General features: G+C 49.2%; 2 protein-coding genes across 9 annotated transcripts; one reads left to right on the forward strand and one right to left on the reverse strand.

Moving 5' to 3' along the window:
- Positions 1-320: 320 nt before the first annotated feature.
- Positions 321-4,760, reverse strand: LOC123411446 (IQ domain-containing protein IQM6-like). Of its 8 annotated transcripts, none has more exons than XM_045104388.1 (9): positions 4,628-4,760; positions 4,297-4,486; positions 4,139-4,216; positions 3,836-3,982; positions 3,644-3,736; positions 3,448-3,549; positions 3,189-3,334; positions 1,161-1,307; positions 321-519 (listed from the first exon to the last, which is right to left on the reverse strand). In XM_045104388.1, the coding sequence occupies exons 3-8, from the start codon at positions 4,163-4,165 to the stop codon at positions 1,229-1,231; spliced, it is 594 nt and encodes a 197-aa protein (XP_044960323.1). In that variant the 5' UTR covers positions 4,166-4,216; positions 4,297-4,486; positions 4,628-4,760; the 3' UTR covers positions 321-519; positions 1,161-1,228. The 8 variants fall into 8 exon arrangements, with proteins under 8 accessions (XP_044960323.1, XP_044960325.1, XP_044960322.1 ...); XM_045104390.1 differs by adding an exon at positions 882-945 and having other exon boundaries at positions 4,139-4,486; XM_045104387.1 differs by adding an exon at positions 882-948 and having other exon boundaries at positions 4,139-4,486.
- Positions 4,761-7,552: 2,792 nt separating this feature from the next.
- Positions 7,553-9,385, forward strand: LOC123408608. Its single transcript, XM_045101673.1, has 2 exons — positions 7,553-7,572; positions 7,637-9,385. The coding sequence occupies exons 1-2, from the start codon at positions 7,553-7,555 to the stop codon at positions 8,259-8,261; spliced, it is 645 nt and encodes a 214-aa protein (XP_044957608.1). The 3' UTR covers positions 8,262-9,385.
- Positions 9,386-10,168: the final 783 nt, after the last annotated feature.

Raw genomic sequence — 10,168 nt, forward strand, 5'->3', positions numbered from 1 at the left:
TAGTATAGCTTATGGTGCGCCATTAGTATGCCTCCTAGGGCCATATTTACCCATATGCTCTGGCTTACTAATGACGCACTAGTGTGCTGAGTGATGCGCCTATAGTATGAATATTAGGTATTTATTTTATTTTTTCTGATATTTGCACAGATTACAAAATATATTATTGCACAGAATATAGATAGCACAACATATAAACAACAGATTTATCGAATACAATAGAAGATTAGTCTCCGAATACAATTCATCATATTAGTCTCCGAATTTAAAATACCGAACAAAGTTAGAACATTACAAGTCTCAAGACCGCGAGTAGCGAGTTTGTCTTCACATTACAAGTCGATATATTGACCATCTAAACTACCATCACATATAGAAGAGAGTTGCGGTCATCACGAGAAAGACAGGCAAAATTATCTAAAGTACAACATCATCGACACCAAGCATGTTACTGAAGCCGTGCCTGGAGAATCACATTCGCGTCCTTTGCCTGCTACCCCTGTCCTCGTCTTCTTCCACCTGTTGCAGAAAGGTGAGGAACAAATTATGCTCCGGCAGGAATTTGTGCTAGTTCAAATTAGCGCACGGCACGATGAAATCACTTTGAAAGAAAAACTAACATTGTGAAACAAATGCATATTTTGGGAGAACCTCTACAATAAAGAAATCATTCAAAGAGCTTTCATAAAGAGAAAAGCATAATTACTGATCCCCCTAGGCCACTACTACTTTATGTGTTGGACAGGAAATCGTACGTGACAACTGACAAAACAATAAGATGTGTTCGATTTTATCAATGTTTATAGGCGACATGATGTATGATGACATCAAGAATATTCATACTCATGTCAAAAAAATCATACTGAGAACAATAGATTTACCTCGGTGATAACCTTCCTAGATTTCCGCCCAATCTTTGAACTTGAATCAGATTTGCAGTTGGCACTACTATGCCAAATAACCATTTTGTCCAAATAAATATTTCTACACCGCATACTTAATTAAACAAGTCATAATGGAATTTCAAGGCCCGTAATTCAGAAAATGTAAAGTTTCTTTACATTATCTAGTGAACACGGAAAAATGAGAAGTATCTTCACAGATCAGAGCACTCTATAACATGCAAAATTAAAATCAGTAGAAACAAGGGAAATGTTTACCATCTTCATCACCAAAGCCTTCAAAATCTTCCATGTCATCCATGTCACCCATCTCGATATCATCACCTTCAACATACTCTATCTCGCCTTCCTGACTCTGTTGGATGCACAAGTGGCAGCAACAGGGCACATGGACATGGCGAAAAACTGGGAGGCCAACAAACACCAAATAAGCTAAACATCAAGCAAAGTTAAGATCAATCACTGTCATGCCCAGATAATTTACAGTGGTTGTGTTTAAGCTTTTTAGGTGTTTGGGAACATTGTAGCACTAATATTTATAAGCACAAAAGACAAATCATGTCCAGTGCATGTGCCAGGAGAACCTGAATCAACACTGCCGATAATAATAAATCTAACACTCTAATTACTCCCTCCACCAAGATAAACAATCCGTGCCTGACATTTTAGACCCCAAGCCATTAAAAGTTTAGCCAGCAGCAACCAAATCTTCCCACATCAGTCATCACAACAAATCCCCTCAGATGAGCTCGATTCGACACTGTCCAAACCACGGAGCAGGGCACAGACAGAGTAGGCAGAGAGAAGCAGAGTCGCGCACGCACCTGCACCCCCTGGCCATGGCGCACATGAGCTCGTCGCCGACGGGGTGCACCGTGAATTAAACCAGGATTTTTTTAGATCCAGCATAACATGTATCCCTTACAAACCAAGAAAAACCATGATCTATCCATCCGTAGAATGACCTAGCATAAACCAGTAGCCCGCGCAAAAAAACAACAGCATACCCTATAGCAGCCATGCGGCAGAAATTAAAAAAACAATCTATTATGTGGCCCGCCTTCAATTGGCTCATGTTTATACACATTTGTTTACCATAGAATTTATCCCTAATTCCTGCTCACCCCATGCGTGCAGTTTATCCCTAATTATTCTCCACCTGATTTTAATTATCGGGCCCAGTCTCTAATCTCTCTCCTCCTATTTAACTTAATCTATCCATCCCTGATTCCAAGGCTGGATATATTATATTGTTTGAGAGAAGGCTGAATGGTTGTGGGTATGGTAAAAAAAATTAATCCCTTCCCCCCTATTTAAAGGAATAGATGGCCCATACTTTCTGTTGCGTGCACCTTCAAAATCAAATCGTGAGGACTAATATACATATGTTCATGTGTGCATACAAGGAAAAAAAAAAGGAAAGGATATCACACGTCCATGTGGACATCAATCCAAATCAATAGCGCATCCTTCCACCCCTGTCTCTCCCACCGTATAAAGATCTCCCTTTCTTATTAGATCTAAATAAACACATCATATTCATGTTCATGTCGAGGTGCGTTCTGTTTTAGGTCACAAAGATCAATAAAGTGCATGTATATGTCGTTTATTCAGGAGGTTGTGTGCATCTTTCAAAGCAACGGATCGCGTTGGAAAGATTGGTCGTTGTTCACATGCTGACTCTATAGGCAAGTATGCCCTTAATTCTGTTGGGAGCTTGCTATCAATCATGTCTTTTACGTATGTTTGTGTGCGTGTTGGCAGCCGGAAGAAATTGATCTTTGTTGCCATTACGTACTCCCTCTGTCTCAAAATAGGTGTTCCAAATTTAATACTAGACTAACACAAATTTTATATTAGCTCAACCACACTTATTTTGAACATTGTCAACTACCAGAAGCTATTGCATGACCATGTTGATTCTACCAAGATGGAACAACCGCAGTAGTCCTACAACCGAATATGAAACATCTACGTTATTGTATTCTACATATAAATGGAACATTTCTTCATGTGTCTACCACAAATAAGTACAATAATCGAGCCTTCCCATTAGGTTACGCAATGAAATTTAATATACCATTGCATAGATTCGGTCAAAGTTTGAAGTTAAAATGATTACTTGATAAAATTCAACTAGAATTAACTGTTTTGAGTCTAGCCGTGCGTTCGCACGGGTTGACGGCTAGTAGGAACCAAACTGGGAGAGACTTTTGCTGGTATATGTCGAATTGACTTCCATAATTCTCTTGAACTCAGATTACACCGAGGTAATAGAAAACTTACTGGGATGCGACTGTAGAAATTGCGGCTCCTGTTATACCAAGCTTAAAACCATATGTAAGTAGCGGAAGAAGGACCACAGCAGAAAGATCCATCTGGGAGAGGCTCCTCCTCAGCCATTCGTCCTCCTCGCCTTCTGTTGGGCTCAACTGTACCAATTCCGACAACAGAAAAACAAATGTTCCTTCTATCAGAGAAAAACACCAACATAATGTCCACTGTTCTTTAGCAGCTAAAAAAGTATCACATTTGGTCTGCTCACCTTCACATCCGTGAGATCGACGTTCCTCTTCCTGAGATACTTCATGAACTCCCGGAAGTTCGCCTCCGTGGGCCGGTAGTGCCCGCTATGAGGCCAGACAGCCTGAAGACGAAGAAGGGTAACTGAATCAGACAGGTGAGCTTGGAACTCCAAACATGAAACTGTGACAAGAGTAGAAATCTGCAGATCCAGGCACCTTTAGGATCCCGTTCGCGACGACTAATCTCCCGGCAGCAGATGTGGCTCCACCGGCAAGGAAGCTGGAGTGCTGAAATGTCCCTTTGCTTTTCTGCAACAATGTGCTTATTTCATCAGTTACAGGTAAATTTTATGATCCAGGTACCAGTAAAGTACTGCTGACAATGGACAAATGCCACTATTCTCCGACCGAGCCTATGTACAGAATTTTCGTTGTGCTCAACACAAAGATCCATTTTGCATCCTTGGGCCCCTCGGACGTGTCGACAATCTTGCGGCTCAGCCTGTACATCATCATCTTATTCTCGATCGTTACCTCATAGAACTCCCTCTCTCCCTGCACAAAGAAACAACACCATGTTCAGATATGTGACATTTTATGCCCTGTTTTTTTTGTTTTGTTTCCTTGCTTGAACGCTAGTACTACATTTTCTAATTTCATATTTCTAATGGATTGGTCTACAGGTCGCAGAAACTTACAGGGCCAAGATACCTGATGCATTGCTGCAGCAGCTTCCATCTTGGGCAGTGGTCCTCAAGATTAATCTCTTTTCCTTCACCTACATCCAACCTGCCACAAACGGAATTTCAGAAATCATGAGCCTTTTTCGCCACTGCTGCTACCAGCTGCTAAGTGCTAATTCTACTCACTGCTCCTGCTACAGTTACAGCTACTTCTACTTTATTATCCTTCCTGCTTTTCCTGCTGGTCATGGACTCATGGTGGTGGTGGTCATGGTGCTGCTTCTTGCTCGTCTCTCTACAAGCAGCCGCCTCCGTAGCCGGCGTTCTTGAACAGCTCCTGCTTGATGGCGTCCGCGCTTATCATCTCCCTCTGCATCTGCACCTACAAAACTCCAATCAATGAGATGGAATTGGTGACCTGACCAGCTGAACTGATGATGGTAGCTCAAGAAGAAGATGAATCTATCCATGTTTGCTGGTGGATGTTGAATCCATGGATGGAGGAGTTCTTGGTTACCTCGGAGCAGGATGCGTGCATGGCGAAGTCGTTGAAGCAGCTGACGACGCACTGCTGGATGTCGAGGCCGAGCGTGTCCAGGGTGCTCACCGTCGACAGCAGCAGCCCCGGCTTGGCCGCACAGTAGATCTCTACTCAGGTGTCGCCCTCCTCCCCCTCCTTGCGCTCCACCTCGAACTGCAACAACACATCCCTCGGTCACCACCATTTTTTCCAAGCCGCAGCGGCAGCAATGGCGCAGCTCTCTGCTCCATTGGCGACACAAGCTCTCAGAAGAAGATATCCTATCCTTGTACTGACCTTGGGGGTGTTCCTGGCGAGCATCTCGTTGGGGTTGAGCTCCCGGAACACGCTGAGCAGCGGTGGCGCCGCCGCCGCCGCTTCCGGTCCGTCCATCTCCTCCTGTAACCGCCGGATCCTCTCCAGCAGCTCCTTCATGTAGTCGATGGTGTCCCCCAGGATCGACGTCCTGTCCATCTACAAACGCCCAAAATCAAGAACGACATTCAGATTTACTCCCAGTCCCAAGATTCCACCACCCCTCATTCTGCCAAGATGGATGATTTGGTGGTGTTCATTCACCTTGCTGATCTTGGGCACGACGGAGCGGAGCATGGAGAGGCGGTCGATGAGGCGCTTCCGGCGGCGGCGCTCGACCATCAGGTTCTTGGATGGCATGCCCTCCACCCGCTTCTCCCTCGACGCCGGCATCGCCGACATTTGGCCCTGGCCGAACGCGCCGCCATCAGCCCCCGCAGCCAGCCCGGGCTCCACCTTGCAGGCGGCGAGGGAGCGGCCGTGGCGGCGAGAGTCGTGCGCCCGGAGGTTCGCCAGGTGCTTGCCGCTCCCGTCGTGGCGCGGGAACTTGCGGCGCACCTCGAAGACGCCGTCGTGGCCCGAGGACTGCCGGTTAGCAACGGCATGCAACGCGCCATTAGTAAATATTTTTTTTATATAGCAATGACGCATTTTACAGAGGTGCGCCATTAGTAATTTTTTTTTATAGCAATGGCGCATCCCAAAGAGGTGCGCCATTAGTAATTTTTTTTTGGATAGCAATGACGCTTGGGGGGGAGGGAGGGGGTGGGTGGTGCGCTCGGCCGGTTCTGTTCGGGGGAACTGAGCGAGGAGACAGGGGAGGGTGCGGGGGGTCGTCGGCGGCGGTGGAGCGGAGGAGGGTGCGGGGGGTCGTCGGCGACGGTGGAGCAGGGGAGGGTGCGGGAGGTCGTCGGCGGCGCTGGAGCGGGGGAGGGTGCGGGGGGTCGGCGGCGGCGGTGGAGCGGGGGAGGGTGCGGGGGGTCGTCGGGGCGGTGGAGCGGGCCGGGGAGGGTGCGGGGGGTCGGCGGCGGCGGTGGAGCGGGGGAGGGGGCAGTGGGTGCTCGGCGGCGGTGGAGCGGGGGAGGGTGCTGGGGGGGGGGGGTGCTCGGCGGCGGTGGAGCGGGGGAGGGTGCGGGGGGTCCTCGGCGGCGGTGGAGCGGGGGAGGGTGCGGGGGGTGCTCGGCGGCGAGGGTGGTGGTGCGCCATTAGTAGTTTTGCAAAAAAAAATTTATAGTAGTGACGCACCACCTACATATGCGCCATTAGTAACCCTGGTTACTAATGGCGCACCTCCTCTGGTGCGCCATTAGTAGTTCTGCAAAAAAAAAAATAGTAGTGGCGCACCACTAACAGATGCGCCAGTTACTAATGACGCACTAGCTGTGGTGCGCCATTAGTAGTTTGCAAGAAAAAAACCAAAAAAAATTATAGTAGTTGCGCACTACTAACAGATGCGCCATTAGTAAGCAGGTTACTAATGACGCACCAGCTTCTGGTGCGCCATTAGTAGTTTTGCAAAAAAAATAAAAATAAAAAAATATAGTAGTGGCGCACCGAGAGTGTGGTGTGCCATTAGTATCCACCACACTAATGGCACACCTCACATGGTGCGCCATTACTATATAGTAATGGCGCACTGCTTGTGTGGTGCGCCATTAGTATCTATATGATCTATAGCCCTTTTCCTAGTAGCGTCATGTCTACATAGTTCTCGAACCCGTAGGGTCTGTACACTTAAGGTTCGATGGTGTTTTAGTATAGTTGAGTTATATGTGTGGTTACCGAATGTTGTTCGGAGTCCCGGATGATATCACGGACGTCACGAGGGTTTCCGGAATGGTTCAGAAATGAAGATTGATATATAGGATGGTTTCATTTGGTCACCGGAAAGTTTCGGGCAATTCCAACAGTGTACCGGGAGTGACGAATGGGTTTCGGGTGTTTACCGGGAGAGGACCACCCACCCGGGAGTGAGCCCAAGGCCCTAGGATGGCGCCACAAGTACTTAGTGGGGTGGTGGAGTCAGCCCAAGAGGGCTATGGCGCAACATAAAGAAAATACCAAAAGAAGAGAAAAAGAAAAAGGAAAGAGGGAGGTGGGAAGGAAGAGGAGGAGTCCTCCTTCCCAAACCGAATTGGAGGAGGAGGAGGAGTCCTCCTCCTCCTGGCGGCCGGCGCACCTTGAGGGCCAGGCCCCCTCCCCTCCTTCCTATATATATATAGTGATGGTTTAGGGCTTGAATTGATTCCAGGGATCCATCAGAGCGTGGGACTCTTCCGATTCCGTCACGTCTTCGCTGCCAGGTGCCAAACCGACTTGAAATCGAGCTTCCTCGTCGATTAGGACTTGGATTGATTCTTCCGTCCACCGCTTCATCTATAAGTCAACACACCTCCCTCCACACGAACTCCACACAGCTTATCGCAGATCTAAATCCCGCCGTGATGGGCGGCAGATTCGAGAATGTGTCCTCCTGCCCCCCCCCCCCCCCCCCCCCCCCCCCCCTTGGGTGAGCACCCTCCCCCAACCTTCGTGTATGAAACGAAGATAGCTGCCCTCGCCGTGGGCCCGCCTCTTCCGATTGGGATCCATTCCCTGGAGGCTGCCATGGCTCTTGGTGAAAAGCTGTATGTCTTAACAAGCCCCTGCACCCAGAGGTACCCTGCTTGCAGGCCTTGTCGTGGGCTCCAGCCTTGTCGTAGGCAATCTATGGGATCCAGAGTTGGATTACTTTTGGAACATCATACCGTCGTCGCCGCCTCCACCGCTCTGTGGGATTGACATCGTCGCCTATGCTTTGCATCCAGATGGACGCACCATCTTCATGTCCACCGCATCTGCTACCCATTCCGTGGACACCAGCAATGGCTCCTGGAAGGAGCTTGGAGATTGGGTGTTGCCTTTCAAAGGCCAAGCCTACTTCGACGACAACCTGGATGCATGGGTTGGGATTCATGGCAAGGAGGATGGATACATTTGCTGCTGCCCGGTTGCCTCCCGCAGCAGAACCACCAGACGGCCGCCTGACTGCAGGATGCTCAATGAGAAGCTGTTCCTCCGCAACAGTGAGAAGACATGGCGGAAGAAAGGCCGACACATGAAGGCTACTCTTACCTACATGGGCTACAGCAGATTTTGCCTTGTCGAGAACATCTTGCGTCGCGCGGATGGTTTAGACAGCGTCCTCCATGTCACCTTGTTTACCCTCAAGTATGATGGCATGGGCGAGCTTCGGAACAAGGTTCACCCCTGCACTAGGTCCTATGCAGTGTCCAAGAACACCCGCTTGTTCTCTCATGCAGCATTTTGGATGTAATTAGGACCTACACTCTTGTACGCATTTGTGCGACCACACCGAGTGCCAAAGTTATAGTGACCGAGCACCTCGGTGCAGCACATCCTGGACGTCCAAACATGCATGTGGATTATAAACATTCAGGTCATTGTCCCCTGCCATGCTCTCGTAGGCATAGGTGTTAGGTTGCCTAGACGTAGCTACTTGGCACAACTGTTTTCTCCGGGTCCAGGCATGAAATGCTTCACCGAGCGTGGTTGGTTGGTACCCGACGCGAGACTCTGCGTCATGGAGTGTTTCAGCTGGGCAGTCTTCTTATCAGCAACACAGGAGCCACTTTCAGCCATGGACGAGGCGATGGAGATCTGCGTCATGGAGCGCGCTAGTGATCCATCCTTCCAATCTTTTTCTTTAGTTCCATTTAAGGGATGAAGCACTTCTCCCCTGAATAATAGGTTTGGATCGTATCAAAATTGTAATCTCTTATTTTCTGGATCTACAGTCTACCTCAGATTGATGCAATTCTTCGATTCTGAGGAGGAGCAGGGAGGTGGAAGTAGACGATGTAATAGGCAGGTGGGATGCCCGTGACAGGTAAATACGGTAGGTGAATGGTCTATGAAAAATTACAGAAGTATTTTTGGCTTGACCTGACCAGGCTGCTCACTGTTCCCACTATGTACAATGACATGCATGTGTAGATAAGGCTCGTACTGCTCACATGCTCGCACTGCTCATCCACGCCGCCGATTTTGGGGTATTGAGGTCCAATTAGCACCTACAGGTCAGAGAGAAAGTTGTGAACATATTTTCAGAACCAGTGAGTATTAGTGAATGAGCTTGACTTTTTTAGTGCAAAAAGAAACTAATAACTGGTACTTAAAATATAGCGCTTTTAGCGGACTTATTTAAATATACATGATTAATATTAATTGAATATCCAAAATATGCCTTGTAATCTACTCCCCTGTCCCATAATGTATGAATGTTCTTTATACTAGTGTAGTGTTAAAAACATTATGATACTATAGGACCAAGGGAGTAAATCGTCGAAAAAGGATTTCTCCCGCTTTGTATTACAAAGCAACCAACCGATACAGTCAACAGCAGGTGCTGGGGCGGAAGCAGCACAATCACACCCAAAAGAAACGAAAGAGAAACAACAACAGAAAAAATGCCGACAACGGCAGATAAACGAAAACGAAGAAGCTTCACGACCACTGCGTCCACCGAAGATCTCCCACCAAGCTCCAAGGCTCCGAAGCACCGGTACCAATCAACACCTCCAAGAAGGACCGCGACGATGACGACACTGCTGCCAAGGGTTTCCCCCGGTACTTGACGAGGTAAGAGGAAGGGTCGCCCCCGACGCCCTCCAGGAAGGTCCGACGGCACCCACAAACGTCGTCGCGTCGGTGTCGGCCAGGCCGACAGGGGTTTCCCCCGATCCCAACCTTCACCTCGGATGCTCCAGAGCCTGCCACCAAAGCGACCATCATCTTGCGCCACCACGGTCATGAAGCCTCCACGCCGTCTCACCACGACACCATGAAGTGAGGCCTGCACAACGGGGAATAGGAGCCGGGACTAGGGCCACAACACCGTCGGCACGCGGGAGGGTACGACCTCCACCGTCGACGATGGCAGCCGACCGGGCACAATAGGAGGAGCATACCAGGCCCGGTCGGGCTCTCCACGCCCGTAAAGCTCCCGCCATCGCGCTGCAGCAGGCGCGCCTTCGGCGTCGCCGCCCCACGTCCGAGATGCTCCTCCTCCTCCTCACCACACGGACGACGATGAAGCCACGCCGGGAACCGGCTCGCTAGGACCCAGATGGGGCCCACAGGGCCTAGATCTGGGCCGGGGACGCGCCACCGGCCAATCTGCGTCACCACGCCGTCTCATCGCCAAGGGGCAACACCACCACC

Source organism: Hordeum vulgare, chromosome 7H (assembly GCF_904849725.1).
Source record: "Hordeum vulgare subsp. vulgare chromosome 7H, MorexV3_pseudomolecules_assembly, whole genome shotgun sequence".
In the NCBI taxonomy this organism is placed as follows: domain Eukaryota; kingdom Viridiplantae; phylum Streptophyta; class Magnoliopsida; order Poales; family Poaceae; genus Hordeum; species Hordeum vulgare.

What these genes read in the sequence shown, in the direction of transcription:
- LOC123411446 (XM_045104388.1), bottom strand. Translation starts at nt 4,165, where the DNA reads ATGGAAGCTGCTGCAGCAATGCATCAG. An exon ending in TCGCGAACGGGATCCTAAAG is followed by an intron (nt 3,550 to 3,643) that starts GTGCCTGGATCT and finishes CTTCGTCTTCAG; the next exon opens with GCTGTCTGGCCTCATAGCGG. An exon ending in TCGATCTCACGGATGTGAAG is followed by an intron (nt 3,335 to 3,447) that starts GTGAGCAGACCA and finishes GAATTGGTACAG; the next exon opens with TTGAGCCCAACAGAAGGCGA.
- LOC123408608 (XM_045101673.1), top strand. Translation starts at nt 7,553, where the DNA reads ATGGCTCTTGGTGAAAAGCT. An exon ending in ATGGCTCTTGGTGAAAAGCT is followed by an intron (nt 7,573 to 7,636) that starts GTATGTCTTAAC and finishes CGTGGGCTCCAG; the next exon opens with CCTTGTCGTAGGCAATCTAT.